Genomic DNA, 24,629 nt, shown 5'->3' on the forward strand with positions numbered 1-24,629 from the left:
TTATAAATGTTAAACCTTGAATTTATAATACTTATTATCAATAATACTAGTATATAGCTACTTAAGTATTATAATTAAGTCTTAATCTATTTAACATATATTTATTCTCTTTAATAAGTAAAGTATTTAGTTTAATATAGAATTTCGAAAAACGGCGTTTTTGGTGTAAATGGGGTGCCCAAATGTGGGGGGTGCCCAGAAGTGGGTGTGGGACGTTAGTAGAAGAGTTGCTTGTGCCACAGATTCGGTTAAATTTAGGATATTAAGAAAGCATCGCTCGTAGAGATAGTCAGAGTAGCCTTTGCCATTTCAGTTTTGCAAACAATATATTTACCAAGACTGGACCTTTTTTCACAACATCTTATTATCCATCTATAACTTGGACTGCTCCGCAGCTGTCAGCTTACGCAGAGGCGGCCCACCACGACTGCCATCACCCAGTTTGAGCTCCTCTGACTTTCCATCAGACTCTCGCAGTCTCCATTTGTGCCTCAGCTCGCCCGACGCCTTTTCTTCGAAACAGTCGGTAATGTACCTGCCTAGAACAGGGAGAAACTTGAATGCACTGCATTATATGGTCAGCAAGTTGTCTCGTTCGTATTGCACCATTAACTTACTGTCCCGCGCCACCAGTAGCGACAAACAGTCCTTCCATCGAAGGATGGTAATCCATAATGAAATCTCCCTCTGGGGTGTCAGAGTACCAGCACAACCTTCGGTTCGACCATGGCCGCGTCGCGAACTCCGGCGCAAGCTGCTGCACGCCATCACGCAAGCCCTTATCCGCGTCGTCTGGGAGGTATCCGCTTGTCGCGTTGCTTTCGTCCCGCTTCGGCGCCGATATGAACCTCTCCGAAGCCGTCTTTTCTTTGTCACCGACACGAACTTCGGTTGCATATCCGTAACCGTGGCGTGCAAATTTGAGAATGGGGTTCTTTCCCTTCGTAGGCGGGAAGATGAAAACGCCAGTGTTGAAGTTGATTATCACAGGCATATCCTTGAGCCTTTGAGCCTCTTCCTCCGTGAGCTTCATGAAGCCTACAGGTTGACCGGACGCCGAGGTAGCGCTGCTTATGTGCACGATTCGGTTCGTCCAAGCGCCTGTCGCGAGGATGACCTGGTCACCCAAAACTGGTGGTCCTTCAACGACGTTCACGCCAACGACCTTATCCTGCTCTATTTTGAGCGATTCCACGGTACCACGGGCTCCTGAGATGAATTGGACTCCGAGCAAGCTGCATTGCGAAGCCAGCTGTGCTATGGCTCCTTTGGCGTCCGCCCATCCGCCCTTGTGATTGATACACGCTTGGAGACCATCAAAGTTGGCCTGGGCACTGGGGAAGTCTTTTCGGACATGATTGGCATCCTCATAGCTCGTAAGAGTCTGGCCCGTCTTGGCAGCAACCTCTTTCGCCTTGTCAAGCCAGGCGTTGCCCTTCTGGTCCGCTAGCATGACGAAGCCAGACTCGTGATAGTGGTCGGAGTACTCCGTAGTCCAGCCCTGGTATGCCTCGCGGGCCATCTGGCCATAGACGGGATCGGCATAGTCCACGCGGATAATACGCGAGATGTCAACGCTGCTGCCATCCGCAACGGGAGGGAGGAAGCGGTCGAGGACGGTGATGTGACGGTAGCCCCGCTTTTTCAGCTCGAGGGCAGTAGATAAGCCGAAAACACCAGCGCCAACTATGACTATGGGTGCGTCTTTTGAAGCTCTTCTGGAAACCATGTTGGGTTGTATTTGATGGTGTTGTGATTGGGGTGGAGTTTAGTTTTTTCTTCATGGAGGAAGAAATCAAAGGCATGATCGGTCCTCTTTATAGAAGGGAGACCTCGTCAATTGAGTCAGCCATTAGCGTCATCAAACATGCGATAGCCTCTGATTTGTAGGAATATCAGAATGCGCCATATGCATTTCCACTGGGCTGGGTTGTTATCATTCATTGTCCAATCACTATTGTCTCGATCTTGCGGGGAGCCGTTGGCAGTACCAAAGTGGGTACGGAACACGGACCGTACCCACTTCTGAAGGCGGAAAGCCGGGCCATCCATCTAGGTCGGTGCCACACTGAACTCGGCATGACTTGTTCAGGCCTCTGTACCCGATTGCTTGATTTTAACAGGAGTTACATATCTGTAGAAGGCATTTGGCGTTTCGTGATATCATAAGAGAATTGGGTATTTTGATACCATCGGCAAACAGTTTTGCTCACTGATGCATCCTTTCTTTCTCTGATGTCAACCAATATGTTGGTCTCCTAAGATGTGACCCCTTTCCAATTAGCCCTTATCAATCATGAACTTCTGCTCAGTAAGTCAAAATAGCCTACCTCATCAATTGAGCTAGATTTATTTCATAAGACTATATAGATACTTTCCATGGATACCGAAAACGCCCGCAATCTCAAAAAAGTACGACAGGCGGCAACGGTTTCAGTCCGTCATATGCGCAAATAACTATAGAGCATCGTACTTGGCATCACGGCCACGAATCAAGATTCAGCCAGTCGTCAAGAGCCCGGCCATAATCGTTCCCGCCAAAGAATCTATCTGTCTGCTCTCCATGAGGCCCCAGCCCCTCAAAAAACATGTCTTCAAAGGAGGGGCCGATATCTGCTGCGGGCGGCTCAAGGCGTACTTCCTCAGGTACGCTAGTACGTGCCTTTTCCTCACTTGGAGGCCAGACCGCCGCTTCATTCGGCATCGCCTTGTGAGCCGATATGCCTGCCGAGCCAACAAGATCGAATTCAGCGACTCGGTCTGCGGCGCATACTTCCGCAGCATCAGATTTCAGCGTTGGGCCGAACATTGACTGATCCCATCCAGCGTCGGGCCGTACCGCTCTATCATATATCAGGAGGTCCCAGAGAAGCTGACTGTTTATAGAGAAAGACCGGTTGGAGTTGAGGTTGTTTTGTTGGTCTCTTGAGGGTTTCATTACAATGCTGTCCTGCAGGCGTTTTAGGTTGGTGGCCTAGAGCAGGTTAGCCGCGACTGGATTATGAGGCAGTGACAATGTAGACAAACCATATTAGAAACGCATGGCCATATTGCTCCCATTTTCTCCAAAAAGTTCATGCATTTCTGAAACCCCGCCTGCGCTTTCCCGCAAAGGACGGGGTCCTGCACAAAGCTATGCTGCAGATGTATCGTCGCGACGATGACGACGCAGTGAGCCAGCACGGGATCGGAAACTTGTATGCCTTTCTTTTCCAGCACGTCGATGAAGTAAATGACCCAGCCCGCATTCCTATTTATCGCCTCGAATGACTGTTGCATAAAGTTTACGGGAATAGTTTGTCGAAAACTTCGCAATCTCATCGATAGCAAGAACGGGTGGCTGAGTAGACATGGAATCGTCTCGTGGACGAACTGTATGAAGAGGAACGGCATCCACCATTGCCGCCGCGCCTGAATTTCCTCGGGGCTGAAGTCGTCTATCCTGTTGTTTGCAAAACGATACTTGGTTGATGCGTGGCAATCGATGTCATGGTGACTCTGCATGACCATGGAGTAATCTGACCGTGAATCCCAGGGAGGCGGGTCGTCTAATCCGACGCGGTTGGCGGCGTAGGCGCGAGCCATGCGCCAGGTCACGCTGAAGTGTATTGCAAGAGTTGATATGCTTTTGTCGAGTGGCTCTTCGAATTGGTTGTGGGAAAGCTCCGGGGCGATACATGATGCCATCATGCCGAAGGCCTGGCTTGCACTGTGGGAACCTGGAGGGGCACGAAGCAGGTTTGTCGCAGGTATGATGCATCCTTGAAGGTTTTGTAAGGCTACGATGCTTTGGAGGCAATATTTTCGCTCTTGGGCATTTGCTGGATTGTTGGAAGGTGGTATACTATGAGCGAGATGGCTAGCTATACTCAAGTTGACTCCTGACTGTGTCACATTGCCGGCTTTTGTGTAGTTCTGTTAGCGTCAGAAGCAGGTGATGTAACGTAGCTTACTAACATGCAAATTCCACCATGCTAATGAGGCACAGGGACTGTATGGTCGAGAGCTCAACGCGTCCGTCCAAGATACGGTCCATTACAATACGTTTCGATGACCGTGCCTTGGAGATGAGCTGCTGCTCATTCTCGGCGATTAATGAACCTGGAGGAAATCTTAGAGCTAAGGCTTCTAGTACGAGGATCAGCTCTGGATCCCGCGATGAGAGGGATGCCAGGAAATTATCCTCGGCAAAGAGTTTGATAGGTTGACAGTGACACCAAGTCAGATATAGACGCCCCACTTCGGTGAGGTGGGATTCTGTAACAACGGCGATGTTGTTGCTAGATAAAACTGTTAGCAGTTGATTTGAAGTTAATCGTGAGTTACTTGAATCAGGTCAGAGACTAGCATACATGGAGCTTTCTGCGTTAGGCACGGGTGGTTTATCATCGTGCGTAGCGCTCGCAATCTCAGTCATAACATTGGGTTTTGGTAACATGGCACTGCTTGATGAAGGCTGGGTAGGTTGCGGATCAGGACTAGCAAAGATTGAGTAATGTTCCAGCCATGAGCTCAAGGGGGCTTTTAACCTCAAATTCCGGATCAGTCTGTCCATTTTTCCTTCAAGGCTGTGTAGACGATTTTCCTATCTTTCGCGTCAGGTTGGACTTTTGGCAAATCGATGAGATTACGAACCAAATCTCTGGTGTGTTTCGCCTGCTGCGCATCTGCCGCATCGCCAGACGCATTGTAAACGCAAACCTGGCCTAGCCGCTCGCAGTAAGAGCAAACAGGTCTCTCACCCGGGCATTTGGACTTTTTGCGGCTGTTTAGTCGTTTCATTAGGACCGTAGACTTCAGCAGCAAGCCAGGCGACATTCGTACCGGCAGGGTTCACAGGCCTGACGTGCCCGCTTCGCGTAGCGAGCATCATCCATGGCGATGGCCTGGTTTTATCGCCAATACAGTGATTGGATCTCAATAGGATCAGATCGAAATCAATGAGAAAGTCCTGATGCTGCTAGCTAGCTGATGTTACTAGGTAGCTTTTCATTCTATCGAGTCGAATGAGATGGTCTAGCAAGAGCCTTTTCGACCTAATCTTCAAATAATGAAGTATCGAGCCTTCATTTGAAACATTCGAATCCGGAAAAACTGTTCTGTCGGTTTGCTGCTGCTTTAATAGATGTAGGCATTGAGATAAGCGAACGGAAGTGTCTGAGGCACAGGTGAGTTGATGGGCGGCCCTGATGACACATCCAGGCTGAGCGGTGCCCCACCTGCCACAAAAAAGGTCTTGGTACTAGAACCCCGCTAACTCGACAGTCTTTTCAGCACATTTCGACTTTTCCACCTCAGCATTATGAGGCTACAAGTCCTACAACTCCAAGCGACTCAAAGGACATATCTTGCTCAATTAGTTGTGGATGCTACCCTTACACAGCACTATTCAACTATGACAGACTCCAGCTGATCGAGGACAGAAATCATCCTTAGCTGGCTGGCATGGGCTTTATCATGCCTCGGGCTGATTTTGGCCTCACTTACGGTCCGCCTCAATTTATCACCAATTTTATTACGCCGATTCCAGGCTTCCAATTGCCAGGCCTCATAATCAATTCTTTCTGGTTTATTTTACAACAAGACAAGGGGCCGTAGCTCAATGGTAGAGCGCTCCTCTTCCAGGGTTTCTTCTCTTTCGAGATTCATAAGGTAAGTATTTCTGAAGCTCTGCCAGGGGAGAGATGATGCGTTCGATCCCATCCGGTTCCATTCTTTTTGATGTTTGATCCCATTTTGTTGGACGACTGTATCGATTTAGTGTGTGCTCATTGGGTCGGATGTTCCAAGGTTCCCTGATTGTCCAATCACCAACCCAAGCCATATCTTAGACACCGGTCTCGCTCAGGATAACATTCAAGTATGGTCGAGAACCAAAGGAGGAGGTTTGTCATGCCGCAGGCCGATCTTGGTAGGCCCACACGACGGCAGTCAGCGGGCCTCATCGGCGTCTGTTGCTCTGAACCGAAGCCATGCCAATACCGACTCGGCCGGGCCGCCCCGGCCCCACGAACTGCCTAGCCGTGGACATATTTCGTTATCCACACACGTGTAATCTTTAGTACGGCAAAACCGGAATAATCAGTGAAAATCGAGATCCACTGAAGAAATAGAATGCGGACTTCCACAGTACTGAGTGAGCACCCATGCTAGGTAGATTCTGCTCACTCTACTCAACACTAGTGTTCCTGATACATCAAAATGAAGACATCACTCGTACTCTATTCACACACGCCCAAGCTCAACTTTTTTTTATCTGATCTATTCATAAACTCACAATACCACGATACCCCTACAGCCCAACACGAGGATGACAAATGACATCATGCGGGTTGGACCCCTTTTCCATCTCTCTTCCATCTGAGGGTCCTCCGGGAGACGGAGGCTGACAGGGATGCCCCGCCAGCTCAGTCAGCCCATCTTGGCACCCAGCCAATCACAATTGACCAAAATGTACCTGCACACGGCAGAAGCAGGTACCCCGCAGTCCCGAGATCGGCGCCCCTCTAGAGACCTGGAGAGCTGGTATGACTCCCAAATTCTCCTCCGGCCCAGAAAAAATCGGTGCGGGCTATTACGTTTAGAGGAGCTCCCATTATCAGAGCCACAATTCAAAGCATCTTTAACCTCGAACTATCCGACTGAGCCGTTTCAAATCCTCTCAATTGAGTTTTTGATCCATCCCCCGACCGTTCCCTCTCCTCTTACGATACCCCTCAACTTTCGATTCGAACAAAAAAGAGACGATAGTCACGATGGCTGCCTTCCCGCCCCCTCCCGTCAACACCATTGACTGGTCCAACGTCGGCTTCAAAGTCCGCGAAGGTGAGCAGTAGCATTGGCAGCAGCCTCGATCCGTAACTCCAGAGAACATTCGCCGCTGACAGCTGCCCGTTCCATTAGTCAATGGCCACATCGAGTCCACCTACTCCGTGACGACCGGCAAGTGGTCGCCGCTCAAGTTCGTCGCGGACCCCTTCATGCGTATCCACGGCATGGCCCCCGCCCTGAACTACGGCCAGCAAGCCTACGAGGGCCTCAAGGCCTTCCGCGCCCCCGGAGACAACGCCATCACCATCTTCCGCCCCAACAAGAACGCCCTCCGCCTGCAGCACTCCGCCGACGTCGCCTCCATGCCCCGCGTGCCCGAGGAGCTCTTCATCGAGGCCGTCAAGGCCGCCGTCTCCCTCAACGCCGGATACGTCCCGCCCCACGAGACCGGCGCCGCCATGTACATCCGCCCCCAGCTGTACGGCTCGTCCGCTCAGCTCGGCCTGAACCCTCCCGAGGAGTACATCTTTGCCGTCTTCGTCATCCCCACCGGTGTCTACCACGGCTCGCACCCCGTCAAGGCCCTGATCCTGGACGACTTTGACCGTGCGGCGCCCAACGGCACTGGACACGCCAAGGTTGGAGGAAACTACGCCCCCGTGCTGCGCTTCAGCGACCGCGCTCGCAACGAGGGATACGGCATCACGCTGCACCTCGACAGCGTCAAGCACGAGGACATTGACGAGTTCAGCACGAGTGGTTTCATTGGTGCCAAGAAGGAGGGCGACAAGATCACCCTCGTCGTGCCGGATTCCAAGTGCGTCATCGACAGTGTAACGAGCGACAGCATCCAGGAGATTGCCCGCAGCTTCGGCTGGAATGTCGAGAAGAGAGTGGTAAGTCTACGCGAGGGCATCATGCAGGGTCCAAATGGCAGGGCCCCAAATATTCCGTATACTAACATGTCACGTGTGCAGATCAAGTACAGCGAGCTCCCTACCTTTGCCGAGGTCATGGCCGCCGGCACGGCCGCGGCTCTGGTTCCTATCCGCTCCATCACCCGTCGCGTCGACGCGTCGTCGCCTCAGTCCCTGGCGGCCAGCAAGCAGGAGCGCGTGAGCAGCGCCAAGGCGGGCGAGGAGACGGTGACTTACATCCCCGAGAGCCAGGAGGATGCAGGTGAGATCTGCCTCAAGCTTCTGTCGACGCTCAAGGGCATCCAGCTCGGCAAGCTCAAGGATGAGTTCGGCTGGAACAGCCCCGTCAGCGAGGCGGACGGCACTGCGGTCGCGGGAGAGCAAAAGACGAACGGCTCGGCCACGACGGTTGGCCAGATGGATTAAGGGTCCGGCTGGTGTGTAACACTGGGGAAAACCCGTCGGCTGGACTCGCCAATAACGGTATGGTCTAGTTGGGCGGGTGCCGGAATGTGTTTATAAAAAACAAAACAGTAAAAATTGGAAACATAACATAAGCGAATACCTGGCCATGTTTCTCTCTTCTGTGGGGTGCATTATCCACGTCCTTGGCGACATATGGGGGGATGTACAGGCGGTCTTTGCCCGACATTTGGCTCGTATCTTTTTGGTTTGTTGTTTTTGGTAGTTTAATGAGGGTTTGAGTCGAGGGAGTGAACAAGTGAGACTGCGGCACATGGAGCCTAGCCGCGAGACCTGCCGAAGCCGATTAAACATCTGCGAGAATTTCTCCTCGAGATGGAGTCAGAGGGATTTGTCACATCAAAGATATTACTCAAATAAAATGAAGGGCGCGACAAGCTTGTCATCCTCCACTGAGCACATGAGAAAAGGCGATATTCGGCTAGACGAGCGAGCTGGATCCAAAGTGGTAGGTGTGTACTACTACTGCTACGCCTGCTGCTACGGCTGCTACGTGGTGCGTACTATGTACTGAGGGTGGCTATGCCAGAATTACACGGCAGGTGCTCCCCCCAAAAATCTTGGCACTAGGAAAGTGAACATGTCTTGGCGGTCCAATGGGGCCATCTTGCCCAAAAATCTCTCAAGTCTGGGAAAAAAAATAAAAAATTGGAGGCTGCAAAGTTCCGTTTTCTTAGGGCCGATAGTCGAGCTGGGAGAATTTGGTAGTGAAATGGATGCGGCAACCTTGGCGGACGCTAGCAGAAGCTTAGCAGCTCTAAACAAACCAAACACCAGAGGCAGCGACCCACATATGCTCTACGTATCCACTCTAGAACTCCACTTTGAGCTCTGGGGGTAGGCACGGGTGTAGGTTCTTTGAAGGGAAAGAGCTAGCTTCAATGTACCTGCCGTAGACATGGCATGAAGCCTTCCCATTTCCCCTTCCCTTTTTCCAAAGTCTTTTTGCCTTTTTTTCTTTTTATTCCGTATTTTCACTTCCTCTACCTAAAAAGTTCGGACTACACACTGCCGAGAAGCCTCATCCTAGTCCATCTCTTTTGTCATTGTTTTCTCCCTCAAAAAACCCCAGCTAGAGGCAGGGCCCAGCCATCGACCAACGGAAGACGGCAGGCTGCGGCATTATGTTGCGCTTTGGAATAATGACCCGATGAAGCCACACACCCCATCGACCTCTATCTTCCGACGCCCGCAGCTTGGCTCCCTCCCCCCCGCCATGGCATCCTGCAGTTGGTGCTGGCCCAGGGGAAGATGGTGGATGTCTCTCATCCCACATCTTGGCAACACTGCATCCTTGAACGCGTAACCAGTCCCTCGACAAATCCATCATCAGACCGCCTGCGTTAGCCAGTAGGCGCCGTCGAATTCGAGAGAGTACGAGGCTAGGGTTAGTACGCAAGAGACAACAAGACGGATTTCCCGCTTTTATTTTCCGCATCACATTCTGATATCACTCAGCGTTTCGTCCCATCCAATCACTCCCTCCCACTCGACTCGTGGTCTTCCCATCGCCTTGGTCCTCACGAATTCTCTCCATCCCTGTCCAAGCTATCCTTGTCATTCCGGCCAGTAGCAACATCGGCTCGCAGCGGGCGTCCATTCTCACATGGCTCGAATCCTGCGGCCCCTCGCCTACCCGGCATACCTTAATCAGTCCAAGGGAAAATGCCACACGTCTCAACCCTCTGCCACGTCCTTTCCTAACCAAACCCCAACCTGCGCCTGTGACAACCATGTTTCTGTCACAGTGTCTCTGATAGACTACCTGATCCTCGCCTAGATAAGCGTGCATCTGCATGTGCTAGCCACGCAGAAGCCAGGAGCCAAGTAGACCCCAGAAGCTCTGAGGATACAGGAGGGGCTGGATCTCGGAGACCACCGTTACTGGCGCCAGACGGACCCGAACCTTAAGAGCTGTGAAAGAGAGACTGCGCCCGCCACGCCCACCACGCCTCATGGCTGCTTCGCATTTTCCATCCCGCTAGCCTGACCGCCTGGTCCATAATCCCAAGAAGGGCAAGATGAACCAAGATCCCTATGACACCCCCACTCTCAACCCTCTTACCTTGTCTTTGTCTCGAGACACAATCATCGTGAAATTAGGGCAAGGCACCCAATCACGCTGCCCGTGGGCTCCGGCATCCAAAAACTTAAAGAGCCTGACATTCTTCCTCCAGTTTGTAGTGTACACAAATACTTTTCTTCTCACCCTGAGATCCCTTTACCCTTGACTTGTTGCCGCCTTCCTAGACTCCAGGGTTCGCCAATTTGCTATTTTGCCTCTCTTACAACCTCCACGTCGTGCTTTGCGCCGGCGCCCTCTTGGTCCACACATAACTGTATAACCGCCTGGCATGGCTGATCCAACCGCCCCCGCTACTCCCAATACCCCGAGAATCAAGATTGAAGACAATCTCGAAAAGATTGAAAAGGTCAGGTCAGCTTCGACTGTTGACGAATGGGCGCAATGGCAACGTCCTGATATCGGTTCCAGCACTGGTGTTGCCGGTGGTATCTATTATGGTCGTGACTTGACCCGCATCGCTTCGAACCGGCGCAGCTTGTCGCACGGCGTCACCCGGGACTCTACCATTGAGGTTGAAGACAGCGGCGATGACTGGCGCCGTGACGATGGGAGGAAGAAGCAGGTCTTTACGGGGACAACACTGATGTGGTATGTGATGGTGCTTTCTTTGTGGCGAAAAGCTTGCTAATCCCGAGACCGACAGGCTCGCTTACCAGTCGATTGGTGTTATCTATGGTGACATTGGAACCAGGTGAGCAATATTCCACCTGCTTGTGAACTGGATCTTTTTTGACGCATCTAGTCCCCTCTACGTCTTCTCGTCGACCTTTACAGACATCCCTACGAAGAACGATCTAACCCAAGTTCTCTCGCTCATCATCTGGTCCCTCACTCTCATGGTCACCATCAAATACGTTTTCATTGTTCTGCATGCGGATAACGAAGGAGAGGGTGGCACGTTTTCTTGCTACTCCCTCCTTACGCGATATGTGAGTCTTCCATTTCTACTATCCAGCATCACTAGCTGACCAGCCCAGGCCAACATCACCACCGTCGACCCTCGAGAAGAAGCCACGCTTCAAATTGAGCGGTTCAACACACAGGATGTGCGACCGGTGACCCGTGGCATCCGCTCTGTTATTGAGAAGAGCAAGTTCACTCGGGGATTCCTCAAGACCATCGGTGTTCTGGCTGTTTCCATGGTCATTGCCGACGGAATCCTTACCCCAGCACAGTCCGTCCTAGGTGCTATTCAGGGTCTTTCAGTTGTCAAGCCTGACATCAGCACCTCGACTATCGTGGGCACAACGTGTGGCATCCTCGTCCTGCTCTTCCTCATCCAGCCGCTGGGCACTACAAAATTGGCCAGCACATTTGCGCCTATTGTCATCATCTGGCTAGGCTTCAACGGCGCATTCGGCATTTACAACCTTGTCAAGTACGACTACACAGTTCTCAAGGCCTTCAGCCCCTATTACGCGATCCACTTCTTCATGGAGAGGAAGACCGAGGGATGGAGGATGCTCGGTGGTGTTCTGCTGTGTTTCACCGGTGTCGAGGCACTTTTCGCCGACCTGGGTGCTTTCAGCATGCGCGCCGTGCAGATGAGTTGGCTGTTGTGGACATACCCTTGCCTTATTCTCGCTTACAGCGGACAGGCAGCGCACATTGCTGTTTTCCCGGAAAAGTTCACGAACCCCTTCTTCAACACTGTTCCTCCGGGGATGTTGTACCCCAGTCTGATTTTGGCTGTGTTGGCTGCAATCGTTGCATCGCAGGCCATCATCACAGCAACATTCCAAGTATGCTTCCCTCCCTCACTCTTTATACTGTTCTCACTAACATCATCGTAGCTCTCCAGCCAAATCATGAAACTCTCTTACTGCCCCCAGATGAAGGTAGTCCACACCTCCGAGAAATTCCACGGCCAAGTCTACGTCCCCCTGCTCAACTGGCTCCTCATGCTCGGTACCATCCTCGTGACAGCAGTCTATAACAACACGACAAGCCTAGGCCACGCCTACGGCGTCTGCGTTATTTTCGTCACATTCTTCGACACTCTCATGGTAACCCTCGTCGCGATCCTTGTTTGGCGGCTCCCAGTCTGGCTCATCTTCCTTCCCGCCCTCGCATTCGCCACCCTAGACGGCCTATACCTCTCCTCGGCACTCAACAAAGTACCTGACGGTGCGTGGTTTACACTGATGATATCCGCTCTCATGGCAGGCATGTTCCTCCTCTGGCGCTTCGGCAAGGAGAACCAGTGGCGCGCCGAGAAGGAAGACCGTTTCCAGCCCAGCGCGCTGCTGGCCAAGAACCACGATGGCAAGCTTGCGCTGACGCCACGCTGGGGCGGCGATCTCCTCTCGCCCGTCAGCGGTTTCGGCATCTTCTTCGATAAGACGGGTATCCAGACGCCGAGCGTCTTCACGCACTTTGCATCCAAACTCGGCGCTCTCCCTGATGTGGCTGTGTTTTTCCACCTGCACCCCGTCGAGATCCCGTCTGTGCCGGACGCAGAGCGGTACCATATTTCCCGGTTCGCAAACATACCAGGCTGTTACCGCCTTGTCGTCCGCCACGGGTTCATGGATGAAGTCGTGAGCCCCGATCTCGGCGCGTTGATTTACGAGCAGATTAGAAAGTTCGTCGTAAGGCAGGCCGCGGCCAAGGCTGCTGCCGTCAGCGAACAGGAGACTACGACGTCGTCACGGGATGATGCGGAGGGTCCGCCGGAGTTGAGGGATGAGAAGATTGCGGCGGAACTGGCCAAGTTGGATCGGGCATACGCGCATAAAGTACTGTACATAGTGGGTAAGGGACAGATGCATATTCGCACGGGAACGAGTATCGTTAGGAGGATGATGCTGGGGACGTTCCTTTGGATTAGGGATAATACGAGGGCCAAGATTGCGAATCTGAGGCTGGCTATGGAGAGGGTTGTCGAGGTGGGATTTGTCAAGGAAATTTAGAGCGAATATGGGTTTGGAGCTTGAGGTGTGGAGAGTATCTCGTAATTTACATCAAGTTCGTTTCCCATCTTGGGCTGTTTCCGAGTTTCGTGGTTGAAGGTGTTTTGATGTGTAGGTCACATTGGTGATGGTGAGAAGAGAAGGGCTCATTGGGTGCTAAAATTGCAGTGAAGTCTCTTGCCATTGGGGGGTTTGTTGAGTGAGGCTGAGGAGAAAAGGGCTCCTTGGGGGTTAAAATTGCTGTGAAAGTTATCTCATAAGGCTGCCAGTGCTTACATGCTAAGAGGGGAAATATTCTGTAGTCTCAATCGAGACGTTGTTTGGACCATCCAGATAGTCTCTCTTTTTGGTTCCTCCGTTCGCTGATAATCTCACTCATAACGTTCATCTACGCTTAGACTCTTCATTACCTCAAGCCTTTAGGGATCATGCGATTATGCTGACCAAGTGAGATGCGGCCTCGAGATGAGCTAGGGTTGGGAGGTAGAATTGTCATTCTGGACGCCACGAAACTCAGTCAAAACTGGAGTCTCGTTATTGCGTCTACTGATATGAATATGCGACTACTTTTTATCAATACAGCACTGTTGAATTGTCAGCTAGCCCGTAGGTGAGCTAAAGCGCGATGAAGTGCTCAAGGGACTTTGCCAAAACCAGTTACTTTCTACAATGGGCCAAAGTTACGCTACAATAGCCAGCAAGTACGTATCTCTGACTGAATGGTTCAAATGTAGCAATTCTTGGGTTCTTGTGGGACGGAATTTGTTGAAATTTTGCATGACAGCCAGGGTGTGTTGAGTATCCTATCAATGTTGTTTAGCTACGCATTTTTGAACCCGAGGAGCGGCGATCCGTAACCAGCAGCCAAGCGTCTCAAGCTATTTATCTACCATTATGTCTGTTGCTTTGAAATCTAACTGGCACAGAGACATTAATGATCTGTTTTTTTTTTTTTTTTCGTTCAACCCATGAGGCTACTCGCCTTCTTTTCCATGTACAATAGGTTAGTATCCCGTAGTTGATAGGAATCTGAGAAATGATAGTTATTTATAGTCTAACAGCGTATAGTCTAACAGCATTCAGTATAATACTATGGCTTTACATCTACTCCACAAGGTTAAAACTCACCACGAATAGGAACCACTATTAAATGACGAGTAAATGACTACTTAGACTCGACGCATAACACATATGTCCGTCCCGACTTCCCCGTGGGGTTGAAACACTTCGTGTCATTGATCTCATCCGAGTCATTCGGACCGTCATTGAAGAGCGGAGGCGGTTCCAGATACCCAAACCGCCGAATAGCACGTCGAATCAAGATCCCAAGCGTTTGGGACATGCCGTTCGCCCGGGTTGCAGTGTGAGTGGGATGGGCTACACTTTCCTCAACCGGATTTCCGTATACGGAAACCCGAGGCTGAGGTAAAGGTGCGCGTGCTCTGATTTCAGCTCGCCCGACATGGGAAAAAAGTACATTGGTTGGCCCGGAATACGCTGTGGGATTCAGGGGAGAGGAAACAGATTGGGGTGATCTGCGGGGTAGAATTCATGGGGGGCCCCCGGAGTCTACTAGTTGAGGCTCGGTGGTTCGGACTGCACCCCGAGCTGCGCACTCTACAGGGCTCATTGGCCAGAACGGTCTAAAATGCTGGTTAACTGAAAGAGTAACGAGAGGCAGCCAACAGACGAGGCCGTGTATCAGCTGTGGCCCGGCTGAAGTTGGTTGTTTGACGAATTCGGATGCGTTTGCAGCACTCTCGTCTCATTGATCATCCGATGAGATGAGCAAGTGGTGGGCATTTGAGATTAAACTCCAGTCAATGCAACGTCGAGCCTTTTGAGAGAAAGTTGATATTTATGGGAAAGACGATCGTTATGTCTATCATAATTGCATAAAATTTAGATATGCTTGAAGAAATTTACTAGTTCACATTTCTAGACAATAGCACTGTGAAGAAAACCGCATGTTATAATTAACAGCTGGGTATGGTATCTAAGGTATGAACTCTAGTTCAAATGTAGTGGTATCTCAACAATGCGTAGAGCCCAACAACAGCTCTATCTAGGAAAGAATTAATGACACTTGGTATTATATCGTGCCCAACATGAGAAAGCCGGCCAAGTGGTCCGGCAAAAGCCATAAATTCGTAGCGATGCTTGTCGCTTTGCTTTGTGGCGTGGCCCCTGGCCGAGCCCGGTTTATTCCCCGCTCAGGGGGGGAGGAGGGGGGGAGGACAACTTTCACAACCATGAAGCGTTTACATCTTCTCCGACTTGACGACGTTCTGCGTCTCCTCGTCCTGGCGGGTCCAGATGCCGCCCTGGGCACTGTTGACGGACTCGCCGCTGCTGCCCTCGCCCCGGTTCTCGCGGGTGGTGGCACGGCCCTCGCCCTCCTTGATGTCGTCGTAGTGGATGAGCAGCTCGCCGTTCTTGCCGTAGCGGCGGGGCTCGACCTCGGCCTGGTGAACGATCTTGAGAGCACCCTTCCAGCTGGTGCCGACCTTGGCGAAGATGGAGTCCATCTCTTCGAGGGAGCGGTAGGCAGTCTCGGGGAAGAAGAAGTAGACGCAGGGAACGATGAAGGCGTTGATAACTGCGAAGATGATGTAGGTCTGGTACTTGATGTTGGCGAAGGCGACGGGGGTGATCATGACAACCTGGTGTTGTTAGAAAAAAAAGTTCATTTGAGCAGTTCCAAGCAAAGGAATTCTTACCATGAAGTTGAAGATCCAGTTGGCGGAAGTGGACAGCGCGTTGGCGGGAGCGCGGATGCGCAGGGGAACAATCTCGGCGGGGTACAGCCAGGTCATTCCGAGCCAGCCAATGGCGAAGAAGGTGTTGAAAACGAAGAGGAAGATGATGGCAATGATGTTGCAAGCCTTGTTGTCGGGCGCGGAGTTGGCACCGGCGAGGATGGCCATGGTCGCGGCTTGACCAACGGCACCGAAAAGCATGAGCTTGCGGCGACCGACTCGCTCGACCAGGAAGACGGCAGGCCACGAGGCAATGAAGTACTCAGTACCGTTCAGAGCAGCCAAAAGATGAGACATGAAGCCGGTCATTCCGAGGTTGGAGTAGATAACAGGAGCGTAGTAGGTAATGAGGTTGATACCGCAAATCTGCTGGAACATCTGGTTGACGTAGGCGATGAGAGTGCGGTGGAAGTTGCGGTGCTTGTCCATGGTGAAAAGATCGGAGAAGCTTCCCTTGGACATTTCCTCGACAGTCTCCTTGATAACCACGTACTCGTTCTTGACATAGTCGTCGTCTTCAGGCAGATCAGCGATGGCGGCAATGACTGTTTTGGCTTCCTCATGGCGGTTCTTCAGAATAAGCCAGCGAGGGGACTCGGGCAAGTTCCAAACAAAGGCAAGAATGAAGATGCAGAAGAAAATCTGCAGAGCCAGAGGGAAACGCCAGGCGACAGAGCCGGGGGCGAAGGACATGCCCAGATCGATCCAGTAGGAAATCATGATACCACCGCTGATGAGAGCACCCTCGATCATGACGAGCTTACCACGCTTGTGAGCACTGCAAGTCTCAGACTGCCATGTAGGTACTGTTGATGTGTTGCCGCCGTTACCGAGACCAGTGATGATACGTCCGATGATGAAGTGTTCCAGAGAGAAAGCAGAGGCCTGAAGAGCAGCACCAATGACCATGACAGCAGTACCGAGAATAATCATGCGCTTGCGACCGAGAGGGTTACCGATGAAGATGGTGATGATGGCGCCGATGAAGCATCCGAGGTTGTAAGAAGCGACAGCGATACCCTGGGTGGTGGCACGGCTGCTAGACTCGGCATCTGAGATGCCAACCTCCTCGGGGTTGATAGTAGGGAACTGTTGCTGGAATGCGGGAAGAGTGAGAATACCACCAGTGACACCCTGGTCTGGAGGAGTTCGGGTCAGTATGATATTCCATGATGAGGGTTTTTGGAGAGAAAGCAAGACACATACCGTATCCGAAGAGCAAGAAATCACATCCGGCAATGATACTGATTGCCCAGTTGAGGCTCTTGCCTCGAAGGCCGAAATAGTTACCCATCTTGAAGACTCTTTTTTTTTTCTTCTTCTTACAGCTGACAGTATCTGAGCGATCAAGTTCAGACAATGTTGCAGGCTGTAGAGGTTGGTCGGCGGAGGAATCCAGATGCTCGGGCTGAAAGACTACAATGTCAGGAGAACATGAATCGAAACGAGACGACGAGCGACGTCCGTCCCTTTTAGATGAATGCGAGTCCTGCCACTCCAGGACAAAGATCGGCAAAAGTCAGCAGCCAGAGATTGAGCTCTCCTGCATCCCACATCACTCAAACAATAACACACATACGACCTACTCGTGCCAGCCTCAGACCCCGGCGTCGTCTGTTTACACCCAACCCAGAACCCCAACTAACCAATCCCCAGCCGTCCCCCAAGGGTCCGCCCCAATTTCCCCCAATCCCCGTACGATCCAAGATCCCTCTGGAGGGTCCCTCCTGGAGTTAGTGGAGGGACCTCTGACCTGGAGGGAGTGAAGGACGCACCCACTTGGGCCCACGAGGGAGGGGTGTGGACAGGCGCAGGGTACAGGAGGAAGGGGGAAGAGGAAAGCTGGATACGGGGGCATGTCGTCAGGTTGGCCAAGACGCCGTCGTGAACGTGATGGGCCCGGCGCGGGCCAATACGGCGCGAGGAAGACAATGAAAGGTTGCAATACGGCCGTCTCACCGCCGTGACGCGCCCGTGGAGACCTTCTGGTGTTCTTCTTTTCGCGGCAGAATTCGGGCAGACCCCGATGCAGTAAGAAAGTTAGCCAGTGCTCTCCGGCCAACATCATTCGTTGCAAGGATGGCGAAGCGGAGATGATGGACTCAAAGGAGGACCCAGAAGAGCCGCAATTCGCACATTATCGGTGGACCTAAAGATGGAGATGTACTGGAGACTACGACGTCATATCCGAAAATTTCTGATAGGAACCGATAAGTAGTGCAGCTGCCGGTACCTTTGGGGCTCCTTTGTGCATGCTGGTATTGGGTGCCATTGTTCCCAGATAGTTACATTTGGTTGGCTCGAGTTCATTTCGATTCCTAGTTTGGGCGTTGTGAACGCCGCCGCCACCCACTTATGCGAGTCAGGGGGCCCTGTGCGAACCCTGCGGCAACCCTAGGCCGAACTGACCCTACATAGAAAGAAGCGCCGAGGCGACGAGGTTTGCCAGTGAGGGAGGATGATAATGTAGCCGCTCTGAGCGCTTGCAGCTGCGGATTCTGATTCCCCCCTCGGGCGAGCGTCTGGTTAACTCTGTTTGGCCCTGCTCAAGATTTAAGTTGGACCCCGTCGTGGGGAACGGCGACAGAACCAGGTTTCAAGTTGAAATACTCGCACGCGATTTGTCAACGTCGGCAGTTGTTGGTGACGAACTTTGACAAGATGAGAGATGGTGGGTGGGGAGTATGACGTATTGGTTCAGACGAAATTAGTCTCGAGAAAGATTCGGTTTGATTGTTATTCTCCGGCCTTGAATCCGTCTGTTTTTTTTGTTGTTTTGTGGATGTTAACAACATGAAGTTGAAATGTTGTTGATCACCAAGAAAAGCTTGACTGACAGCTAAGACTGCTAAGACATTGAGACCCAAATTGCCCAGAAAGACAAGACAATTCGCTGGATACAGCGTACTTGGCCAAATTGCTTGTGTCTGTTTATCCCTTCATAGGGGCTTCATGGGGGGTCTCTATCCTTACACTACCACCTCTCAAGCCCTTTCAGTCTCCAGAATTACTATGCGGCTAACTATGGGGTTAAAGTGGGAATTACCTTCCGATCTATCCAGTCATCGGGATGACGTCGTCTTCAAAGGACGACTTTTTTACCGGATGTCCTAAAGCGGTAATCCGAGCAGGCGCGCGAGGCGAAGGGCCAAGCCAATGGTGAGCTGACTGAAACTCACAATAACTCGATACAGACGCCAGAGCATGCCTTTGATTGGATATGCTTACGGAAAAACAACCGGGCCAGAGCGGTGACAGTTGGGCTTATTCCGCCCGCAGTTCGCCTGCATGAACTGGAGGACCACCCAGTCAAATCTCTCCTTGCTAATCCAAAATGAACTGACTCGGATCCGCTTTGATGTGTTGGTTTGGTGACTTTAGTCTGCGGAAAAAGGTAATGAGGCCGAAGTCTGTGCTTCTTGGCATACAAAAATCTGCATCTTTTGACCATCATCGTATGTCGGCTGACGTATCAAGATGTTCGGCCATCAACCTGCTTCTATTATCTGTGTATTATTACCGCAATTGCTCGGTTTCCACCAATTTTCGTCAAAATAATGAAGCGGCACGGCAGAAGAAACAACCACGCCGATCTTTTTACCAATGACTTGGTTAGACCAAGTCTGTCAAGATGCCAAAGTCCCGGCAGAACGTGGTTTCCATGCTCTCGCTAAGACGCTAATATCCATCGCCAACAAAACAAAACTCGTGTCTTGAAAAGAGATCTTCATCACATCGTATCCTATCGGGCATCGACCGTACACCAAACGAGGCAAGACCCTGAGTCCCTGACTCTTGGACGGTTCTCTGAGCCGGCTTGACTCCACAACTCGGCGAAAGATGCCTGACGCGAGAACAAATTGGGCCCACTAGCAATTCGTACATACACGCATACATCTGCATCTGTAAGTACAGGAGAATGTGACGGGAGGGACTTTGTTTTTGGTGCCTTAGCGAACATGGCAAGCCACCCATCAGAGGATCTCATCACTAGTTTGCTTGCATTTACCAAGTAACACTGCAAAATACGTGTTAATGATGGGAAGTAGGATTGAATCCATGGGATTTACTCCACCATGCCACCGGAAACTTTGCTAAAAATGATTCCAACCTGCACTACTCCAACTCCGTCGTGCCGCCAGGGCCGTTGGCGTGCCGGTGCCGATTTTGCTGTTGGAGGAGGCGGGCAACGGGATGCTAACGCCAAGCAGGATGGACATCGCCGCTCCGGAAAATTCTGCTTCCTCGGCCCCACATCAAGAACCAAGTTTCTTGGATTTCGGTGGAGACCGGGAACCTTGTCAAGAGCCCTAAGATTGCTCCGTGCTTCTGAGGCAGCCAATGCTGGAGTAATCTGGAGATGAGGTGGACGCGAAAAGGGCAAAGTTACGAACTGAGGCCTTAGGCGTGGAAAAAGATGGGTTTCTCCGACACATGAACCTGTGGTCAGGCACGCCCTCACCCCAAGATACTGGAGCCGAGGGCCTCCATCAGGTCAAGAACCACTTTTGAAGCATACGGATACACAAAGGAACCATCATGTGACAAGGTGGCAAGATGTCTAAACTGGCCTCATAAAGCCCCTGGTTCTAACGGGAAATCGTCGGCTCAACACAGTACAATACGTCTTCGATTGAGTAAAAAGGCGCCATCTATATCTGCATCTAGGGCTATGGGGCGAGTATGTACCGCACCAGCGGCGAAGACGTGCTCTTGGGACTTTCTACCGCAAATGACGTCTCATCTGGTCCCCACTTTGTCAGTTTTCGTCTAGACCCGTTGGTGAAGCCTTGGTTTTTGAGACAATGTGATTGTGGCGCCGGATACCTACCGAGATAACAGATACTTGTTTTTGTGATTTGGAAAACTATCTTTACTTGTTTCTTGATAGAGGACAGTGTAAATGCCTCGTGTGTCAGCAACTGGTTAGGTTGGTCTGCGACTTACGCGGGTTTATTGAATCTAGCGTCGACCATTACGTGGAATGACAAAAAACATCTCAGTTTCGCCTCAGGTGTTTTTATCAATTTAAACAAGGACAGAATGTTGTCGTCATCGCGCACTTGATGTTCGGTGGCATAAAACAGCACAGAAGCTGCATCGTTCTTCAACTTTTGATAAGGAATATGTTCCAGTAGTGTGTATGCGGCGACAAATTGATGCACATGGCCAGAACCATAGTTAGTCTTGCTACCAACCGAGTCAATGCTATGATCAGCACCAATGCCCGCTATTCTCCTTTAAAGTAGGTTGATCGAGACCATTCGCAACTCCAGTGAGAACGAACTGACTCCGCTGGCCGGAAGCCCCGGCGGAGTCACGTACCGGCCAAGGCCCGTTGAATAAGGCTCTTGCGGGTCCTCCACACCGACGTCACCGAGCTCTCGTCGGCATCGTGGATCTGTTTTGGGTCTAACGGTTGGTGGAGTGGATCAAATTCAGTTTCGACTTCAAATCTAAGTTGGATATTTCGGTGCCGGCTTTGAATTCTATATGAGAGATCTGGATGTAGATTGTTTTAATTTTATGGGCGGGTGGTGTGTGGTTGAAGTCACTTTCGAATATTAATATCCTCATAGCGTGCTGCGCTTGACACCTAAATACTGCAAATTTTGCTTGATTTTGGCTGCAATATATCATCATATGGTAGAGAAACCATCAAGTGAATATCACAATTTTTTGGTAGCGGCGGACATATAATTGGCACCTGAACCTTGATGTAGCCAAATATTCAACAGATCACCAGGTATACCAAGTGTTATGGAAGCGACTATTTCATCATATGGTTGCTATATATGTTCTTTCCCGGTTCGTCTTAATTCAGTGACGATACTATGGATTCGCTCTGACTAGTGAAAACCTGTGGAAAATTGTATCTAGGAATATCTGTTCAGTCTCTGTACATGCCCCGCGGCGCTTTATTGTGGAATCAGAGGTAGAGTTGCGCGTTGAATGAACGCTTTACTCAGTGCAAGTTTGATGAAGGATGTTTTCCGGTTGAGTCTAAGCCACTGTGGCGTTACGTCGTTACCGGAGGTTTGGCAAAGCCGCATTACAGGAGCTAGTGCTCGTCTATGAACATATTCAATTGTCGTATTATTGCCAGAACTCCTCCCATGATTACCACCAAGAGCAATTATTAAATAATGAATTATCTGCTTCCGTTTTGTCTAATTGCTTTTAGATGGTTTGTAAATACATTGAGAACCATTATCAAAGCTACCTAGAGAGCTCGGACTGCCGACTGTGTAAGTTAACAATCAACACGACATCGCTGGCACGTTTAGAAGATAGGTACGGCTGAGACTTGAGTGATAGGTGTAGATAAAGGCATCGCTTACCTTGGTAGATTACCTTTAAGTACAATGCAAATACCCAAGCTGGCAGGTGAAGATGATAGTGGTTCAGTAAAGGACTTTTTCCACATACAATAGGCAAGTATTTCAAATGAAAGTCAAAAATTGTGGCTTTCCATCTACAGTCCCGCGTCACCGAAGCTGATCCTGGTTCATAGACCCCAGCATACCCAAAACCGAGTCAAGCGCCGAGAAGTTTGATCTACGTTTACGGTTGCAGGAACACTAATCTCCCGTTATGCTCATAAATCGCATCTTTTTACGGGAATTTTTTTTTAAAAAAAAAAGTGGTTGTCTGTATGATCGTGGAGAAGCCACGCAAATCCGTTCTACACTTTTCACCTTTACGACGCCCGTAGTTTACTGTTACAATATATCCCATCACCGAATTCTAACATCAATGTCTTCTGGTAAACACAACCCACCTGAGGGCCATTTCGGAGTCCAAAGTTGCTTTCTAGACAGTTTTATACAAAACATAGAAAATGTGAACTTCGACTCGTTCAACGATGAAGGTGAGCGAATGCAGGCTTTGTCAGCAACACAGGCTCTGTTGGCTCGTCTCGAGTCCCCATGGGATACGACTGTCCGACTCAACATGACTCAGGTATTGCGCCCTTTTCAACAATTCGTTACGTGAGTTTATGTGCCTGGCTAAGAGTAGGACGTGTAGCCAGCTCTCGGTGCGGCTTTGAAAACTGTCAATGACTTGCAGCTATTTCAAAAGTGGCACGAGCATGGGAATGGTTCATTGACCAGTACTCAAGCGGCAGAGATTGTTGGTGGCAAATGCGACGCCCGCCTCCTCTGTGAGCGCCTAAGAACATTACGGCTCAATTCAAAGTGCTGATTATCAAACATCAGATCGGCTATTACGTCTAATGGCAGCAAATCATATCGTGAAAGAAGGACCATTAGGAACATTACAGCCGACACAGTTTAGCATGAGCATAACCGCGCCGGTGTTTCATGGGCTGTTCAATAGCTAGTAAGGCCTGTTTGGCATTATCGTGTGATACATCGTTGACTCGAACTTTTCATAGTTATAACCTTATTCTGCCCATTTACGCCCATCTTCCTCGTTTCTTCGAGAAGACTGGGTACGCGAACCCCGAAGACCCTAGAGCAACAGCGTTCCAGTTTGCCCACGGGTGGGAGGGAGATCTTTGGTCTTACTACACAGCGCATCCTGACGAGCAAGATGAATTCAATACCATCCAGAAAACTATTGCTTCACAGCAGCCAGTATGGACGGATATATTTCCAATTGAAACGCTACTCGATGCGGAACCCGGCACACCGCTTGTAGTAGATGTCGGAGGGGGAACAGGTCATGATCTCATAGTCTTTCATCAAACCGATCCAAAGGTAGCTTCCCAGCTATATCTCGAGGACCTGGAGTCAGTTATTGAGAAGGCGCCTATGCCCACTGGCATTAATAAAGTTGCATACGACTTTTTTACGCCTCAGCCAGTCAAAGGTATGCCAAAATCAAGAAAATGACCGTATAAACTTGATAAAATCTCACTGGTGTCAGGCGCTCGTGCATACTTAATGCATTCTATTCTCCATGATTGGCCGGACGAACTGGCTCGGAAGATATTGGCGGCTCAAAAGGAGGCTATGACACCAGGTTATAGCAGACTTCTGCTCCATGAACACATTGATAACGAGGGTCCTGCAAATCCGCAAACCGCTGCATTTGACATCCAAATGATGGTACTAGTGGGTGGTAGGGAACGCTCCGAGAAGGATTGGCGAGAACTTCTCGAATCAGCTGGCTTCGTTGTCATAAAGATATGGAAGCTGCCTTCTGCAACCCAGAGCATTATCGAAGCGGAAGTACCTGTTTAAGATGGTAGAAGCATGGTTCTCTTATGAGCTAATCGTATGAGAGGTTCGTAGTTGCAGGAACGAGAGCATGGCCCATTTCACTGAATCTCCGAACTTCAAGATCATATCTAGTAGAAGTCACCACGAGTGATTTCAGTTGATATTCGGCTAACCCCACACTTCTTCCTGGAGGGATTGTATGAAACTTTGGATGGACTTGATTGGATCTCGGGTCAGCTAGCTTCTTTCTTATCGGTACTGCTACCCAAATCAAGAACTTTTACGCGATTAGTTACTGGGAGATGCGGGGTCGCGACAAATCAACCAAGTTGACCAACCGTCACGAATTTCCTGTTTGAGGTATATCACTAATGTAGTAGTCGAAGTGTGTTCGCTGCTAATTTGAAGCAGCTCACCTCCGTTGTCCCGCAATGAATTATCTTTGATGTAGCGCCAGCCTAGGAGTTCATAGACAGCCATATTTCCAGTAGAAGAGTCATTAGCTGTCTGCC

General features: G+C 50.5%; 6 protein-coding genes across 6 annotated transcripts; 3 read left to right on the forward strand and 3 right to left on the reverse strand.

Annotated features, from left to right (window-relative positions):
* Positions 1–372: 372 nt before the first annotated feature.
* On the reverse strand, positions 373–1,729 carry CTRU02_205037 (fructosyl amino acid; the record flags this gene model as incomplete). The annotated part of the gene is made up of 2 exons (XM_036724375.1): positions 373–565; positions 618–1,729. The coding sequence occupies 2 exons, from the start codon at positions 1,727–1,729 to the stop codon at positions 373–375; spliced, it is 1,305 nt and encodes a 434-aa protein (XP_036584002.1).
* A 750-nt stretch (positions 1,730–2,479) lies between these two features.
* CTRU02_205038 (uncharacterized protein) lies at positions 2,480–4,877 on the reverse strand (the record flags this gene model as incomplete). Its single annotated transcript, XM_036724374.1, has 6 exons — positions 2,480–2,974; positions 3,028–3,902; positions 3,958–4,280; positions 4,353–4,585; positions 4,636–4,765; positions 4,825–4,877. The coding sequence occupies 6 exons, from the start codon at positions 4,875–4,877 to the stop codon at positions 2,480–2,482; spliced, it is 2,109 nt and encodes a 702-aa protein (XP_036584001.1).
* Positions 4,878–6,755: 1,878 nt separating this feature from the next.
* On the forward strand, positions 6,756–8,114 carry CTRU02_205039 (branched-chain amino acid aminotransferase; the record flags this gene model as incomplete). Its single annotated transcript, XM_036724372.1, has 3 exons — positions 6,756–6,825; positions 6,904–7,667; positions 7,749–8,114. 3 exons carry the CDS (start codon positions 6,756–6,758, stop codon positions 8,112–8,114), a joined length of 1,200 nt encoding a protein of 399 aa, XP_036583999.1.
* Positions 8,115–10,525: 2,411 nt separating this feature from the next.
* CTRU02_205040 (potassium transporter) lies at positions 10,526–13,169 on the forward strand (the record flags this gene model as incomplete). The annotated part of the gene is made up of 5 exons (XM_036724371.1): positions 10,526–10,845; positions 10,901–10,948; positions 11,000–11,186; positions 11,235–11,999; positions 12,051–13,169. 5 exons carry the CDS (start codon positions 10,526–10,528, stop codon positions 13,167–13,169), a joined length of 2,439 nt encoding a protein of 812 aa, XP_036583998.1.
* A 2,261-nt stretch (positions 13,170–15,430) lies between these two features.
* CTRU02_205041 (sugar transporter stl1) lies at positions 15,431–17,222 on the reverse strand (the record flags this gene model as incomplete). The annotated part of the gene is made up of 3 exons (XM_036724370.1): positions 15,431–15,832; positions 15,890–17,067; positions 17,135–17,222. The coding sequence occupies 3 exons, from the start codon at positions 17,220–17,222 to the stop codon at positions 15,431–15,433; spliced, it is 1,668 nt and encodes a 555-aa protein (XP_036583997.1).
* Positions 17,223–22,684: 5,462 nt separating this feature from the next.
* Positions 22,685–24,138, forward strand: CTRU02_205042 (o-methyltransferase; the record flags this gene model as incomplete). The annotated part of the gene is made up of 5 exons (XM_036724369.1): positions 22,685–22,891; positions 22,958–23,093; positions 23,149–23,272; positions 23,328–23,764; positions 23,822–24,138. 5 exons carry the CDS (start codon positions 22,685–22,687, stop codon positions 24,136–24,138), a joined length of 1,221 nt encoding a protein of 406 aa, XP_036583996.1.
* Positions 24,139–24,629: the final 491 nt, after the last annotated feature.

Source organism: Colletotrichum truncatum (assembly GCF_014235925.2).
Source record: "Colletotrichum truncatum strain CMES1059 chromosome Unknown Contig_0003, whole genome shotgun sequence".
Taxonomy (NCBI): domain Eukaryota; kingdom Fungi; phylum Ascomycota; class Sordariomycetes; order Glomerellales; family Glomerellaceae; genus Colletotrichum; species Colletotrichum truncatum.